Source organism: Oncorhynchus nerka, linkage group LG15, assembly GCF_034236695.1.
Source record: "Oncorhynchus nerka isolate Pitt River linkage group LG15, Oner_Uvic_2.0, whole genome shotgun sequence".
Taxonomy (NCBI): Eukaryota; Metazoa; Chordata; class Actinopteri; order Salmoniformes; family Salmonidae; genus Oncorhynchus; species Oncorhynchus nerka.
In genome coordinates, this window is record NC_088410.1 from 83,516,093 (window position 1) to 83,532,916 (window position 16,824).

The 16,824-nt window shown below is 42.7% G+C and overlaps 1 protein-coding gene across 3 annotated transcripts in view; it reads left to right on the plus strand.

The window, feature by feature from the left end:
- The window catches only part of LOC115143414 (contactin-4-like), a 232,890-nt gene that overhangs the window by 139,498 nt on the left and 76,568 nt on the right, over window positions 1-16,824 (plus strand). For all 3 annotated transcript variants that reach the window (XM_029683822.2, XM_029683823.2, XM_065001948.1), the window contains exons 7-9: window positions 3,388-3,490; window positions 3,827-4,011; window positions 15,865-16,004. In XM_029683822.2, the coding sequence (XP_029539682.1) occupies window positions 3,388-3,490; window positions 3,827-4,011; window positions 15,865-16,004 (428 nt within the window). The remainder of the gene's footprint in view (window positions 1-3,387; window positions 3,491-3,826; window positions 4,012-15,864; window positions 16,005-16,824) is intronic.

Sequence of the window (16,824 nt, forward strand, 5' to 3'; positions counted from 1 at the left end):
TGAGTAGATATTTTACTCCAACTGTTTAGGCCTCAATCTGAAACCAGAAGAGTCCTTTTAACAAATATCATATATATTTTTCTAATCGTTATATCTAGCAGATATGTCAGGCGCAAGTACATGTAGTGGACATGAGTTGGTCATGGTCACAGGATGAGGTAACCCGCCTGCAAACATCAAAAACCAGCATCGGCCCTCGGCCCATGAGGGAATTTCATCTTGCTCTAATGGGCTAATATGTTGGTTGATCCTGTGGGAGACCCCGGTTCATAACCCACATGTTACATTCAGTATGTTAGCATGAAAACTACCACTGCTAATTATTCATCCCTCTTAGATATGATCATGAGTAAATTAACCCTCCCTATTAAATATGGTCATGAAGACAACTATAATTGGTTGAATCAGGGGAAACATTTATGTGTAGTCAGCCGACCTATCATTAAATAATACCACATGTTTCAAGATGGCAAACATTGTTCCTCTTCTCAAGAAAGCTAAAGTAACTGAACTAAATGACTATCGCCCCGTAGCACTCACTTCTGTCATCATGAAGTGCTTTGAGAGACTAGTCAAGGATCATATCACCTCCACCCTACCTGTCACGCTAGACCCACTTCAATTTGCTTACCGATCGAATATTTCCACAGACGATGAAATCGCCATCACACTGCACACTGCCCTAACCCATCTGGACAAGAGGAATACCTATGTACAAATGCTGTTCATTGACTACAGGTCAGCATTCAACACTATAGTGTATACCCAAACTCCTGGGTCTCGACTCCGCCCTGTGCAACTGGGTCCTGGACTTCTTGACGGGCTGCCCCCAGGTGGTGAAGGTAGGAAACAACATCTCCAATCTGCTGATCCTCAACACTGGGACCCCACAAGTGGGTGTTCTCAGCCCCCTCCTGTACTCCCTGTTGATCAATGACAGCAATGACAGCACTCCAACTCAATCACCAAGTTAGCAGATGACACAACAGTGGTTAGCTTGATTACCAACAATGACGAGACAGCCTACAGGGAGGAGGTGAGTGCCCTCGGAGTGTGGTGTCAGAAAAATAACCTCTCACTCAATGTCAGCAAAACAAAAGAGATGATTGTGGAATTCAGGAAACAGCAGAGGGAGCACCCCCCTATCCACATCGACACAACAGCAGTGGAGAAGGTTCCTTTTAAGTTCCTCTCAGACAGTGTGGTGAAGAAGGCTGAAAAAATGTGGCTTGTCACCGAAAACGCACACTAACCTTTACAGGTGCACAATTGAGAGCATCCTGTCGGGCTGTATCGCCGCCTGGTACGGCAACTGCACCGCCCACAACCGCAAGGCTCTCCAGAGCCGCAAGGCTCACCGGTGGCAAACTACCTGTCCTCTAGGACACCTACAACACCCAAAGTCACAAGAAGGCAAGAAAGATCATCAAGGACAATAACCACCCGAGCCACTGCCTGTTCACCCCACTTCCATCCAGAAGGTGAGGTCAGTACAGGTGCATCAAAGCTGGGACAGAGAGATTGAAAAATAGCTTATATCTCAAGGCCATCAGATTGTTAAACAGCCACCACTAGCACAGAAAGGCGGCTGCCTACCTACAGATTGAGCAAGTACATTAGAGTGTCTAGTTTGACCCCTCACAAGTCCTCAACTGGCTTCTTCATTAAATAATATCTCAGACTGGCCAATAAAAATAAAAGATTAAGATGTGCAAAAGAACAAACACTGGACAGTGAAATGGCTCTTTCTTTGCAACTCTGCCTAGAAGGCCAGCATCCCAGAGTCGCCTCTTCACCGTTGATGTTGAGACTGGTGTTTTGCGTGTACTACTTAATGAAGCTGCCAGTTGAGGACTTGTGAGGCACTCTAATGTACTTGTCCCCGTGCTCAGTTGTGCACATTTACAGTGAAAAAACCTGTCAATAGTTCTATCTAGAACCCTCTATGAAGGGTTCAGGCTAGAACACTCTATGAAGGGTTTTACCAAAAACCCTTTTATCCTCTAAAGCAGGGTTCCCTAACTGGTGGCCTCTGTGCCGAATTTGGGCCAAGTGTTTTTGACCCCAAAGTTTTCTGAGCCCCAAACAATAGTGTAAAAACTCCCGTAAATCAGCTCCAAGTGATTTTAATTTAGAAAATCTGTTCCAAAGTATTCCCACACATACAGTGCCCCTTCACTTTTTCCACATTTTGTTTTGTGACGTGGGATTAAAATGATTTCATTTAGTATTTTTTTTAAAGCAATGATCAACACAAAATAGTCAGTAATGTCAGTTGAAGAAAAATTTAAACATTCATAAAAATATATATATATAAAAAATAAAGCACTAATATATCTTGGTTAGATAAGTATTCAACCCCCTGAGTCAATATGTGTTAGAATCACCTTTGGGAGCAATTACAGCTTTGAATATTTCTGGGTAAGTCTCTAAGAGATTTCCACACCTGGATTGTGAAACATTTGCCCATTATTCTTTTCAAAATTCTTCAAGCTTTGTCAAATTGGTTGTTGATCATTGCTAAATACCACTTTCAAGTCTTGCCATAGATTTTAAAGCAGATTTAAGTCAAAACTGTAACTTGGCCACTCAGGAACAATCACTATCTTCTGGGTAATCAACTTCTGTGTAGATTTGGCCTTGTGTTTTAGATTATTGTCCTGCTGAAAGGTGAATTCATCTCCCAGTAATGGAATTTATTTCACCCAACTTTTAACCTAAATCCAATGACATGGTGATTTTTGGTTGTTGATTTCACATTGAATTCAGGTTAGTTAAAAACTCAACAGATTTAAATCAAAATTAGATGTTGAATTGACATCTGTGGCCAGTGAGCTTGCCTTACAAAGAACCATCGTCTTCCAAAAAGGTTTCTTCAGATGAAAATGGTTCTTGGTATAACCCTATTAATCCACAAAGAACCCATTTGGAACCCTTTTTTCTAATAACTTGGCACTCAACTCGGACTCAAGGTTTAGTGACTTGACTACATCACTGATTAGAGCCTCATCCAGCTGTCTCATTTACTATGGCTGATAGGGCCTTGGCTACCTGGCTGTATTAGACAATGGAGATACAGATCTGAATGAGCTTTCACAGTCAGTCAGGGAACCGTGCCTCACAATATCAAGGAGATGAAATTGGCTTGTTTCTCCCATTTCAAGAGCCCATTTGGGCTGAGAAACCTCTGGAAATGTGATTTGCAGATAGAGAATACCAGCAACAATGAGAACCTGTTATTGGTTTTCCAAAATAACCACTTCTCAGGTGTATGATTGTAATCGCTTATAGGACATATGTAGACATAACGGACATAACGACATATCATATTATCTGTGTTGTTGTTTTTTGCTTTCTTATAATTGGTTGTGAATTACTCCTCCTCAGGTATAATGGGTGAATACGAGCCGAAGATCGAAGTTCAGTTTCCAGAGATTGTCCATGTAGCCAAAGGATTGACAGTGAAACTGGAATGTTTTGCATTAGGAAAGTAAGTGGACTCTGGGCTTGGTTAAACAGGCACACAAATACATGAAGAGCATAAAAGTTATTAACAAACTGCGAGATATTTTTCATGTATCACTGCATGCCTCCAACCCTCCTCTGATTGAAGCTGTGCTGGACATCTGAGATTTCTCGTAGAGTTGGGGCTGTGACTCCTGGTACACTAGCTGAATTATGTATTACCTACATGTCAGTTTTTTTTGTCTGATCAATTGAATCCATCTAGGTTAAGTATTGTGGTGAGGTTGTAATATTACAAATGATTTGTGTTTGTAATATGAACATGCTACAAGGTTTCTTTTTACATTCCTCTTTACTCCAGCCCTGTCCCCTCTATAAACTGGAGTAGAGTGGACGGAATCCCCTTTTCTAGGAAAGTGGACGTGAGGAAAGCCAGCGGCGTCCTGGAAATCCCTTATTTCCAGCAGGAAGACGCGGGCACATATGAGTGTGTGGCAGAGAACTCCAGGGGGAAGAACACTGTAAAAGGAAAGCTCTCATTCTACGGTAGGTGATCCTGAACCACATAAGTATTTGAACCAGTGAAGGCTGCATGTGTCAGCTTCGCTCAGGTTGAAATGCATCAAAGGGAGACCTAACTGGGTTTAAAACACAGCCATCGGTAATCAACTGTGGTCACTTTGCATGGGGGAGCATTGTTTTAACAGAGCATCCCAAATGATTAAGGCCATGATGCCCATAATATTTTGATCCAGATTAAAGCAATGATGATGTGGATGAGGAGGAGACCTTAGATGTGACCTTGTGCGTGGGACTTGTATTGGTCTCCACCAGATGGCATTGTGATTGACATCCAACTTAACTGGAGATCAAAGCTGTTAAATGTACTATACTTAGACCAGGGCCACATACGCCATCGGAATAATCCGCAGTGCAGCATCTGGATGAAGATGAGGAAGAGTAGTTGTGAAATGTATTTGTTAGTGTTATTAGTTGTATTCTTGTCTGTTTCATTCAGATAGTATTCTGGTGATATCCTCTAATTAATAAAGTAGATCTTCAACTGATTCCCTGCGGCTGAATATTTCTGTTTTGGATTTGCTGTCATTGTCATCCATGCATGTATTATTTGTATTATTATTGAACCTTTCTCTTGGTTATTGAGATAAAATCATCAAAAACATCACTGTCTATTCAGGATGTTTCAAGCTGAGAGAAAAATAAAATAGTTTAGCTAAGTGATCTAGTTTTCTCCCTGTTAGGACCAATATTATTGTCACTATTGGCCCCAGCATTAGACCGTATTTTAACCTCTAATAACACAGCAGGCAGTCTCAAGGCTCTATCAGTGTCAGAGTGGAGTCTAGTCAAATGAAGGGTTGCGACCTTCCGTTGTTCTCTAGTAGTCATACGATGGCATTCTTCATACAAGACGTCCTTTTATTAAGTAAGTACCTGTAGGCTATCCTCACCACTGAGATTTATCTCTACCTTCTGGGGTCGTTCTCCGCTGCATGCCTAATGGCCCATTTACAAGAATAGCTTGTCTGGCTCCCTGCATTTTTTATTACACTTGTTGTTTCATTGTTTATATTCCACAATGTGGATCAGTCACAGATAAAAGCTGGAAAATACTCTAAAGAAACATGGCCGTCTGGACTAATTATGTGAAAGTATGTTCACTTTTGTAGCAGCAACGATATACAGTATAGTTATAGGGATTGCAAAACAACGTTTTTTTTTTAAAACTGAGCACAGCAGGTGATAACTAACATACATACTTCTATGCAGGCCATCTATTTCCGTGCGGGTAAATATTTATGATCTCTTGATTTTCTTCCAAATTCAACTGAATATCTCTCCTTCAATTGGTTTCCCATCTCTATGCCCCTGTGGTGTGTAAGTCAGGCTCTGTCAGCTGTCAGGAATAACTCTTTCTGTGCATTAAACAATTTGGCATTATTTACAACGTGCCTGCCTCCAAGCTCCCTGCAGTGTTGCTCTGGCTGTGAGCTACAGGGGATAGGTTGTCCATATTAGCAGCAGGTCTGCCCTATTTCAATGTGCTTTCTCTCTCTATCTCTTGCAGTGCATGCTGGACGTTTTTTGGAGTTTGAGTGTTTGGTGTGAAGGGCTCAGTTCTAATGAATTTTCTTGGGTTAATGCACTTTGTTTTAGCGGTATCCACAGGTTTTTTCAAAGTTAGGGTGGAAGAGGACAGAGTTAGTTTCCTGGGGTTTGGAAGGTGTGTGCGATGGCTTCTCAGCCTAGCGTGGAGGAGACGCTGTCGATACGGCATGGATTCAGGTGCATTCCTGAGAACGGAGTTAAAGTAGAGGAGGTTCTGCTCGCAGTCAGTGAACAGGTAGGAGCTGAATTTATACATTCCGCTTCCGGAATGAACAAGGCTGTGTTTGTGTTCATGAAAAGGGAAAATTTGGTTGGTAGGCTAATTGCTAGTGGTATATTTGTAAGGGGCGTGTTGGTGCCAATTTCGCCTCTTTCTACCCCTTCGACAAGGGTGATAGTTGCAAATTTGCCTCCGTTTATTACGGATGATCAAATCAGGAAAGAGTTGAGTCGTTCGGTAAGTTTGCTAGCGGTTTTCGTGTACTGTTGGGAGGTTTTCAGGCAAATGCCGTTAAGCACGTTGTTTCATTCCGGAGGCAAGTGTTTATGTTTCTGAAAACAATGAGCAACAGCTAAATGTGCATTTTAAAGTGAGGCATGGGGAGGGGCTCTAATCGAGGTCAACGTGCAGGGGACAATGAGCTGCAGACAGCTGAGGCTGGGACTAGTCATGCTATGGATGGTGGTGTAGTGGAGGCTGGATCTAGTCATGCTATGGATGGTGGGGTAGCTGAGGCTGGGTCTAGTCATGCTATGGATGGTGGTGTAGTGGAGGCTGGATCTAGTCATGCTATGGATGGTGGGGTAGCTGAGGCTGGATCTAGTCATGCTATGGATGGTGGTGTAGTGGAGGCTGGATCTAGTCATGCTATGGATGGTGGTGTAGTGGAGGCTGGATCTAATCATGCTATGGGTGGTGGGGTAGATGAGGCCCGGGTCTAGTTATGCAATGGATGGTGGTGTAGCTGAGGCTGGTTCTAGTCATGCTACATTTACATTTACATTTAAGTCATTTAGCAGACGCTCTTATCCAGAGCGACTTACAAATTGCTATGGATGGTGGTGTAGTGGAGGCTGGATCTAGTCATGCTATGGATGGTGGTGTAGTGGAGGCTGGATCTAATCATGCTATGGATGGTACACATTGAGAGAACTGACAAGGTTCCGGAATGAGACCAAGGGGAAAAAAGTTAACCTTGAGGCTTTTTTTTCTGATCCGAGAAAGTTTGTAAGATCAGTACATGCTATGAAAAATGAGGGGCATGGTGTCCTCTCACCCAGGAAACGGTTTAGGTTGGAAGTGGGTCACAACAGTGCGTAAGGGTCAACCTTCAGACACTGTTTAGATTAATAGTTTCTTTCTGGCACTGGGGATTTTTGAGCTTTGCTATTGGTCTCTTTCTTTGCTGGCTTTTCTCCCACTTCTGATGGAGACACTTCGGGTAGGCTCGCTCAATATAAATGGCGCCAGAGATACAGGAAAGAGGAGTGTGTTGGGTGAATATGTAAAACAAAAAAAGTACTGTTGTTTCTGCAGGAGACGCATAGTGATGTGGTGAATGAAGTCGATTGGAGGCTCTTGTGGAAAGGAGCAAGTGTGTTGAGCCATGGGGCAAATATTTGTGCAAGGGTGGCAGTCCTTTTTGTACTGGGTCTGTCTGTAAAAATGTGCTCCTCAAAGGTGGTGTGTGCTGCTTGCTGTAAAATCAGAAATGAACATTTGTCTTTATAAATGTGTATGCGCCTAACATGGGGAGAGAGAGGGGGATTCTATTTGGGAGTCTTAGACAGGAACTCTCACAGGTAGCGCCTGAGGAAATGCTGGTGGTCGGCGGGGACTGGAACTGTAAAATGGATTTTACGAAAGACAGAAATGGGGAAGAGCCTCATTCAATATCAGTGAGAGTGTTAAGGGACATCATTAATCAGTTCGACCTAGTGGATGTTTGGAGAAGTAAACATCCCAACACAAGACAGTTGAAGTTGGAAGTTTACATACAACTTAGCCAAATACATTTAAACTCAGTTTTTCACAATTCCTGACATTTAATCCTAGTAAACATTCCCTATTCCCTGTCCTAGGTCAGCTAGGATCACCACTTTATTTTAAGAATGTGAAATGTCAGAATAATAGTTGAGAGAATTATTTATTTCAGCTTTTATTTCTTTCATTGACATTCCCAGTGGGTGAGAAGTTAGCATACACTCAATTAGTATTTGGTAGCATTGGCTTTAAATTGTTTAACTTCCACAAGCTTCCCAGAATAAATTGGGTGAATTTTGGCCCATTCCTCCTAACAGCTGGTATAACTGAGTCAGATTTGTAGGCCTCCTTGCTCGCACACGCTTTTTCAGTTCTTCCCACAAATGTTCTATAGGATTGAAGTCAGGGCTTTGTGGTGGCCACTGCAATACCTTGACTTTGTTGTCCTTAAGCCATTTGGCCACAACTTTGGAAGTATGCTTGGGGTCAGTGTCCATTTGGAAGATCAATTTGCGACCAAACTATAACTGATGTCTTGAGATGTTGCTTCAATATATCCACATAATTTTGCTTCCTCATGTCGCCATCTATTTTGTGAAGTGCACCAGTCCCTCCTGCAGCAAAGCACCCCGAGAACATGATTCTGCCACCCCTGTGCTTCACCATTGGGATGGTGTTCTTCGGCTTGCAAGCCTCCCCCTTTTTCCTCCAAACATAACGATGGTCATTATGGCCAAAATATTTTTGTTTTATCAGACCAGAGGACATTTCTCCAAAAAGTACGATCTTTGTCCCCATGTGCAGTTGCAAACCGTAGTCTGGCTTTTTTATGGCGGTTTTAGAGCAGTGGCTTCTTCCTTGCTGAGCGGGCTTTCAGGTTATGTTGATATAGGACTTGTTTTACTGTGGATATAGACACTTTTGTACCTGTTTCTTCCAGCATCTTCACAACATCCTTTGCTGTTGTTCTGGGATTGATTTGCACGTTTTGCACAAAAGTATGTTCATCTCTAGGTGAAAGAACACGTCTCCTTCCTGATCAGTATGAGGTCTGCGTAGTCCCATGGTGTTTATACTTGCGTACTATTGTTTGTACAGATGAACGTGGTACCTTCAGGCGTTTGGAAATTGCTCCCAAGGATGAACCAGACTTGTGGAGGTCTACAATTATTCTTCTGAGGTCTTGACTGATTTATTTTTTCATTTTCCCATGATGTCAGGCAAAGAGGCACTGATTTTGAAGGTAGGCCTTGAAATACGTCCACAGGTACACCTCCAATTGACTCAAATGATGTCAATTAGCCTATCAGAACCTTCTAAAGTCATGACATCATTTTCTGGAATTTTTCAAGCTGTTTAAAGGCACAGTCAACTTAGAGTATGTTAACGTCTGACCCACTGGAATTGTGATACAGAGAAATAATCTGTCTGTAAACAATTGTTGGAAAAATTACTTGTGGCATGCACAAAATTGATGTCCTAACCGACTTGCCAAAACTATAGTTTGTTAACAAGACATTTGTGGAGTGTTTGAAAAATTTGTTTTAATGATTCCAACCGAAGTGTATATACATTTCTGACTTCAACTGTACATGGGTGAAGGTTTTTGGGGCTAGGGTGAGTGCAGCCCGACTTGATCGTTTGTACATGTCCAGGAATCGACGCAATAGGCTGTTGGGCGCTACCAATCTCCCGGTGGGGTTTTCTGATCACCACATTACCATGGCTAGGCTGTCTATTTCACCATGGCCCCGGCAGGCATCCTATTGGACGTTTAATGTAAAGCTCTTACAAGATGCCACTTTTTGCTCAGATTTCCAGACCTTTTGGGAAAGGTGGGGGCAGCAGAGGAGTATGAGTCTCTGATTCAAAGGTAGGATGTGGGGAGAATCCAAATTCGTCTTTTCTATCAACAGTATACAGCTCTCTCATCCTCAGAGGCTAGGAGAGTATTGGGGGAACGAGAGCGTAGTATTAGTGAGATGGAGGTAGAGATGGTGGGGCAAGGCAATGTAGACCTCCAGGCTAACTTAGCTGAATTACGTAGGGACCTGGGCTGTTTTTTCCAGGTTAACGTCTTGATGCACCTATCCATTGGACTAATGGAAACATGCTCAAACTTGCACACTTTTGATGGACTTAAAGGGGCAATCATCATAGGTACACTTCAACTATGACAGACAAAATGAGAAAATAAATCCAGAAAATCACATTGTAGGATTTTTTATGAATTTATTTGCATCCAAGGGTTTTTCTTTATTTTTCTACATTGTAGAATAATTGTGAAGACATCAAAACTATGAAATAGCACATAAGGAATAATGTAGTAAGCAAAAAAGTGTTAAATAAATCAAAATATATGTTATAGTTGACAGCTTTGCACACTCTTGGTAAAGCATGCCGTTCCATGAGCGCAGCATTTATTTTTAAACTCGAATCAATGAGCCCAATCAGTCCTCCATGACAACAAAATGATAAACAACAGAGTAGGGATGGCTAATAAGTCCTTAGTTCTGGGGTCATGCTCAGGTAAAACAAGTTGGCTAATCTATACTTCCATATTTCCAAGTCCTATTCTTGAAGATCAAGGGGTATAACATTTATTGGAATGACTGGAATTCTGATAGACTTAGTTTTTTTAATGTAAATACATCATTTAATCGTAGTATTATACAGTGGGGAGAACAAGTATTTGATACACTGCCGATTTTGCAGGTTTTCCTACTTACAAAGCATGTAGAGGTCTGTCATTTTTATCATAGGTACACTTCAAATGTGAGAGGCGGAATCTAAAACAAAAATCCAGAAAATCACATTGTATGATTTTTAAGTAATTAATTTGCATTTTATTGCATGACATAAGTATTTGATCACCTACCAACCAGTAAGAGTTCCGGCTCTCACAGGGATAAAATTGTAGACCTGCACAAGGCTGGGATGGGCTACAGGACAATAAGCAAGCAGCTTGATGAGAAAGCAACAACTTTTGGCGCAATTATTAGAAAATGGAAGAAGTTCAAGATGACGGTCAATCACACTCGGTCTGGGGCTCCATGCAAGATCTCACCTCGTGGGGCATCAATGATCAGCCCAGAACTACACGACAGGACCTGGTCAATGACCTGAAGACAGCTGGGACCACAGTCTCAAAGAAAACCATTAGTAACACACTACGCAGTCATGGATTAAAATCCTGCAGCGCACGCAAGGTCCCCCTGCTCAAGCCAGCGAATGTCCAGGCCCGTCTGAAGTTTGCCAATGACCATCTGGATGATCCAGAGGAGGAATGGGAGAAGGTCATGTGGTCTGATGAGACAAAAATAGAGCTTTTTGGTCTAAACTCCACTCGCCGTGTGGCGGAAGAAGAAGGATGAGTACAACCCCAAGAACACCATCCCAACCGTGAAGTATGGAGGTGGAAACATCATTCTTTGGGGATGCTTTTCTGCAAAGGTGACAGGACGACTGCACCGTATTGAGGGGAGGATGGATGGGGCCATGTATCGCGAGATCTTAGCCAACTAACCTCCTTCCCTCAGTAAGATCTTTGAAGATGGGTCATGGCTGGGTCTTCCAGCATGACAATGACCCAAAACACACAGCCAGGGCAACTAAGGAGTGGCTCCGTAAGAAGTAGCTCAAGGTCCTGGAGTGGCCTACCCAGTGTCCAGACCTGAACCAAAAAGAAAATCTTTGGAGGGAGCTGAAAGTCCGTATTGCCCAGCAACAGCCCCGAAACCTGAAGGATCTAGAGAAGGTCTGTTTGGAAGAGTGGGCCAAAATCCATGCTGCAGTGTGTGCAAACCTGGTCAAGAACTACAGGAAACATATGATCTCTGTAATTGAAAACAAAGGTTTCTGTACCAAATATTAAGTTCTGCTTTTCTGATGTATCAAATACTTATGTCATGCAATAAAATGCAAATGAATTACTTAAAGATCATACAATGTGATTTTCTGGATTGTTGTTTTGGATTCCGTCTCTCACAGTTGAAGTGTACCTATGATAACAATTACAGACCTCTACATGCTTTGTAAGTAGGAAACACTGCCGATTTTGCAGGTTATCAAATACTTGTTCTTCCCACTATATGTCGTAGAAAACGATGGCTTGGAAGAAGCCTACATAACCAACCCATAAAGTAAAATGTAAAATCCATATATGGCCAGTTATGTAAACTTTAACATTGATTTATCCTGCAACAGATACTGTTCAATTGGTAACATACATTTTTGTCTTCTTCTAATGCCTCTTTAGGGGAAGGTAATCTAAAAGTAACGGAATGTAATCAGATTACGTTACTGAGTTTGGGTAATCCAAAAACTACATTACGCTCTTTTTTCTAAATAAAAGCCTGAAACTATGTCTAAAGACTGTTCACAACACGTGGAAGCCATTGGGAGCACTTGTAAGAGCTAGGTTCTCCATGCTCAAGGAGATGGATACTCCCAGCTCTTCCTCCTTTGGTTTGGAAAGACAGAGCGGTGAAGCCAAGGGTATGCATTGTCTATGGCTGTCTGATGTGGTGGGTGAGATGCGTTAGCGAACTGTGGAGTTTTATACTGAGTTGTATAGGGCAGAAATGTGTGATCCTATGTGTTCTCAGGTCTTGTTTGTAGAACTCCCTAAGCTCTCTCTGACACAGAGGGATGAATTGGACATTCCTCTGGTGTCCCATGAACTGGCAGAGGCCATAACCCAGATGTCCCCCGGTCGTGCACCAGGGGTCAATGGACTCCCAGTGAAGTTTTATAAACAATTCTGTGGAATAATTGGACTAGACTTCTATTGCGTGTTGATTGAATGCGTCTGAGTTTTTTGACCTGTGAGGAGCTGTTGTACGCTGGGGCGTCATGTATGGTCAAGGTGGGAGGGGGGCTCAGTAGGCCAATCTGGGTGAGACAGGGCATTAGACAAGGATGCCCTCTATCGGGGCAGTTATATACACTAGCCATTAAGCCTTTTTTGGGCCTGCTACGCAGGAAACTGCAGGGAGTGTGCTGTACAGGCATGGGTGTGGTGACAGGCATGGCAGTGTCAATGTATGCAGATTACATTTCTGTGATGGTCAGGGATGGGCAAGATATGCAGGCATTAAGAGACCAGTCTGAAGGTGTACAAGGGAGCTTCGTCAACTAAGGTAAACGGGCAAAAGCAAAGCTCTGTCGTAGGCAGTGGTGTCAAGACTGGCCAGGTGGAGGTGGCTCCAGCCCCAAGTGCCATAAGGAGGGAGGTTGCTGATAATCAACAACCTGGTGACAACTTCCTATCCTCACCCCCCCCCCCCCCCCCCCCCTCGCAAGCTGGTGGACTTTTTCTGGTCGGTCCATCACTGGCTGAGGGCGGCAGTGTTGTACATTACCATCCATGAAGGAGGACAGGGCCTGGTGGAACTGGAGAGCATCCTGGCTGCATTCCTACTAAAGGCGGCACAGAGACTGCTGTACCACACTAATGTTGGCTTGAGGGAACCCGCATGCGCACTGCTGAGAAGAGCTGGCGGATTAGGGTTGGACCGGCAGCTGTTCCTCATGAGGCTGGAGAGGCTGAGTACAGCAGTTCTCTCTGATTTTTACTCTGAGGGCCTGGCAGCTGCTAAGGCCCACATGAGAAGGGGGTTTGGAGCCTGGGCTGTGGGTGTGGATGTGGGAGGAGCCTATCTTCCACAACCCAGCCATCCCTTTGAAATCGGTTCAGTCGGCCACCCTGCAGCTGCAAATGATAGCAGCGGGCTTACTAAGGCTGGGTGACCTGTGACTGATGGGAGAGGAGGGGTGGAAAACTCCGGAAGTCCTGGCACAACAAACAGGAATAACGTATCTTAGGCTGTTGGAGAGATTCCTGGAGGAGGTCCAGGAGGCACTGTCTGAGCCGGTAAGGGGGATGTTTGAGCAGCCAAAGGGGGAGGGGCCACCAATGTCTCCGCCACTGCATGTGATGGAAAAATGTATCTTGTGTACATCAGTACAACCTGCAGCCACAAAGCTGTGAAAGCCTCAGCTTTCTGCCTAGAAAAGAGATGAAGGCATTATTTGAGAGTTTCTTAGCAGTTATATGCTAATGCTTTAATTGGGTTCTTCTGGGTCTTGCACATCTTGTATTTTTACAAGGTAAATGATAATAATTATTTCATGTTAGTCAAAGCTACATTTAAATGCATCTCTATTGTCTTACTCTTGATTGGAGAGATCATTTTGACATGTCGATATTTGCCAGGTATAATGATTATGAGTATTAAATCAAAACACAGGGACTAATGATCATGGATCATTTGCATTCTAAAAGGTTGCCTACTCTGGAGATTAATACAACTAAATATGAATATGCCACTGCAGTTTATTTCATACTTTCCTACAATATGTAGTATCTCAAGATACTGCACATAAAAACTTTGTCCTAAGTCCTTTTCTCTGATTCCCCTTTTGCCTATCCCCAATCTCCCTCTTTGCTTTAGCCGGTTGATTTGAAATGTTTGGGCTGATTGTGTGCACACCGGGCCTGATGCAGCCAGGGATGGGCTGCCTGTTTTCATTTTGTGATCTTTGACTGAGAGTCGATACGTTCACAGTGGGTGAGGGATGGAGTGAGCGGCCCTGACAAGGCAAAAAAAAAATAACAACAACAATGCGGTCGTGGGGGGTGGAGAGGTTGGAGCATGGCCACGAGGATCCTCTGTTAGATTGCACTGGCATGGATGTGATGCTGAATGACTGGTGATAATGGAGTCTCAAAGTACCCCTCTCTCTCTTTCTGCTATCTCACACTGGCTACCCTCTTAATACCCAGCCACACACAGAGACCCACAGACATTTTTTTTCCTCTTTCTTCCTTTTTCTCTCACTCTCTTTTTCTTTCTCTCTCTCTATTTTTGCTCTCTCACACACATGCATCACATCAAATACACACAGAAGGGATAGGGATACATTTGCAATTACTATTGGATTCCTCACTGTGTCATCTTGAAATTGTTGAAAGCAAGCTGAGCTGAAGCAGGAACACAATTAGAGTTGGATTTGTATGTACTATTACAGATAAATCACCTCACAGGTCAGTCGGGCAGTATGGCATTATTTAGGTTCTGTGTAATGGAAACGTATGGTGTGACAATGACCTGGTGTGATAGAGGATTATAGCGTCATCCACAACATGGATAGTTATGAGGATAGTAAATCTGGAGGTTTATATTCCTCATTTTGCCCCTCACTAATTCGTTAACCAGTCATGAGTTACTTGGAAGTTAGAGTAGGAATCAATGCAGCGCCTGTATAATTGCACCATCATTTACTTCAATGGTTTTGGGAGAGGTATTTTATGGCACTGTACTGTATACTCTTATAAAAAAGGGTTCCAAAAAGATTTTGTGGCTGTCCACATAGGATAACCCTTTTTGGTTCCAGGTAAAAAAAAAAACGTTTTGATTCCAAGTAGAGCTCTTTTGGGTCTCTGTTGAAAGGGTACCTCATGGAACACAAAAATGTTCTATCTGGAACAGAAAAGGCTTCTTCAGAGGGTTCACCTATGGGGACAGTTAAAGGGTTCACCTATGGGGACAGTTAAAGGGTTCACCTATGGGGACAGCCAAGGAGCCCTTTTTTGTTCTAGATGCCACCTTTTTTCCACCCATGGACACACTAATACATCTGGCTTGTATTAATAAACCTAACACTTGGATAGTCATGTACCATTTACCCCATCTGCTGTATTTTTAGGTTGTACTTCTGTTTAAGCATAAGGTCAATGCAATGCAAATTGAGCTTATGCTTGGACGTAAGTAGAGGAACCTAAAAATACAGCAGATGGAGTAAATGGTGCATTACTATCCAAGTGTTAGGTTCATGATACAGATGTAGGATCTTCATTTGATCACTGTTGTAGGAGAACTTTCCTGCATAGCAGGAAATGTATAATGTGTTGTGTATTTGAGGTTTAAAAAGGCTTCTGTAATTTGTAATTTCCACTTTGAAAATATCAGACTTGAAAAATGTATCAAGACCTACAAACATGTCTATAATTATAATCCACATAATAATTCAGAATTCCAGTTGCTTCAGGATTATTTTCCTGCTGTAGAAAACTGGCTCAAATTAAGATCCTACATTTGTATGTGCTACTGAAATAGATAACGCAAATTTATCTTAGTATAGGATCAGTATAATTATATATATTATATAATTTCAAAATCCTGTACATTATTTTAGAAATATAAGGAGTATAGTCTACCTGTAAGATATATTATCTGTGTGAGTATGTTCTAATTCACCACAATGTTTTTTTGACCCTGCAGCCCCTCCACATCTGATAGAGAAACCTGAGGATGTGCAGAAGCCCATTGACGACTCTCTGGTGTGGGAATGCAAGGCCACCGGGAAGCCCAAGCCCTCCTATAGGTGGATGAAGAACGGAGAGAACCTGGAGTCACTGGAGGTGAGACCTATATGAAGTGAAGTGTACAGTATAGATGCATTAAAGAGGTCAATGGAATGCAGACAGTGGGGGATAGAAGAAGGATGCTGGATTGGTGGATATTCGTCAAATCCGTCATGATTGAAATATTGTAACAGGCCCACAATGTGGTTGCTAAAATCCAATGCATAACATTTAGAATTTGTCCCTTTTCAGGTATAGAAGAAGTGACTGCTAAATGCTAACACCCGTTCGAATATGCTGGTAGTATAGCTAGCATACAGAAAGTCATTTTTAACTGTAATGCAGTGTGTAGGTGTGACATGAACATGTATTGGAGTTGACATCTATACAAGCATTATACTCCGACTTTTACCTCAACATAGTGTGAAATAAACATTGAAACAATAGCGTGTAGGCACATTTTTTTTGCTGGGAGGCAATGAGGAGATTCAGGGTGTTTCCCCCACGGCATCTTTCCCCCACATGTTTCCATGGCATTTCCATTTTATTTTTCCTTTATTTTACTAGGCAAGTCAGTTAAGAACAAATTCTTATTTTCAATGATGGCCTAGGAACAGTGGGTTAACGGCCTGTTCAGGGGCAGAACGACAGATTTGTACCTTGTCAGCTCGGGGATTTGAACTTGCAACCTTCCGGTTACTAGTCCAACGCTCTAACCACTAGGCTACCCTGCGCCCCATTGTTTTTATCGAGTTTGATTTATCTCTTTACCTAATGTATAGATGCTCAGAATTTGTGCTGATTCAGGCGGATGCAACGTTAGTGTGTTCAGATAGAAAGGCATCATGCACAACAGACACCATTCTCATTTCACTGC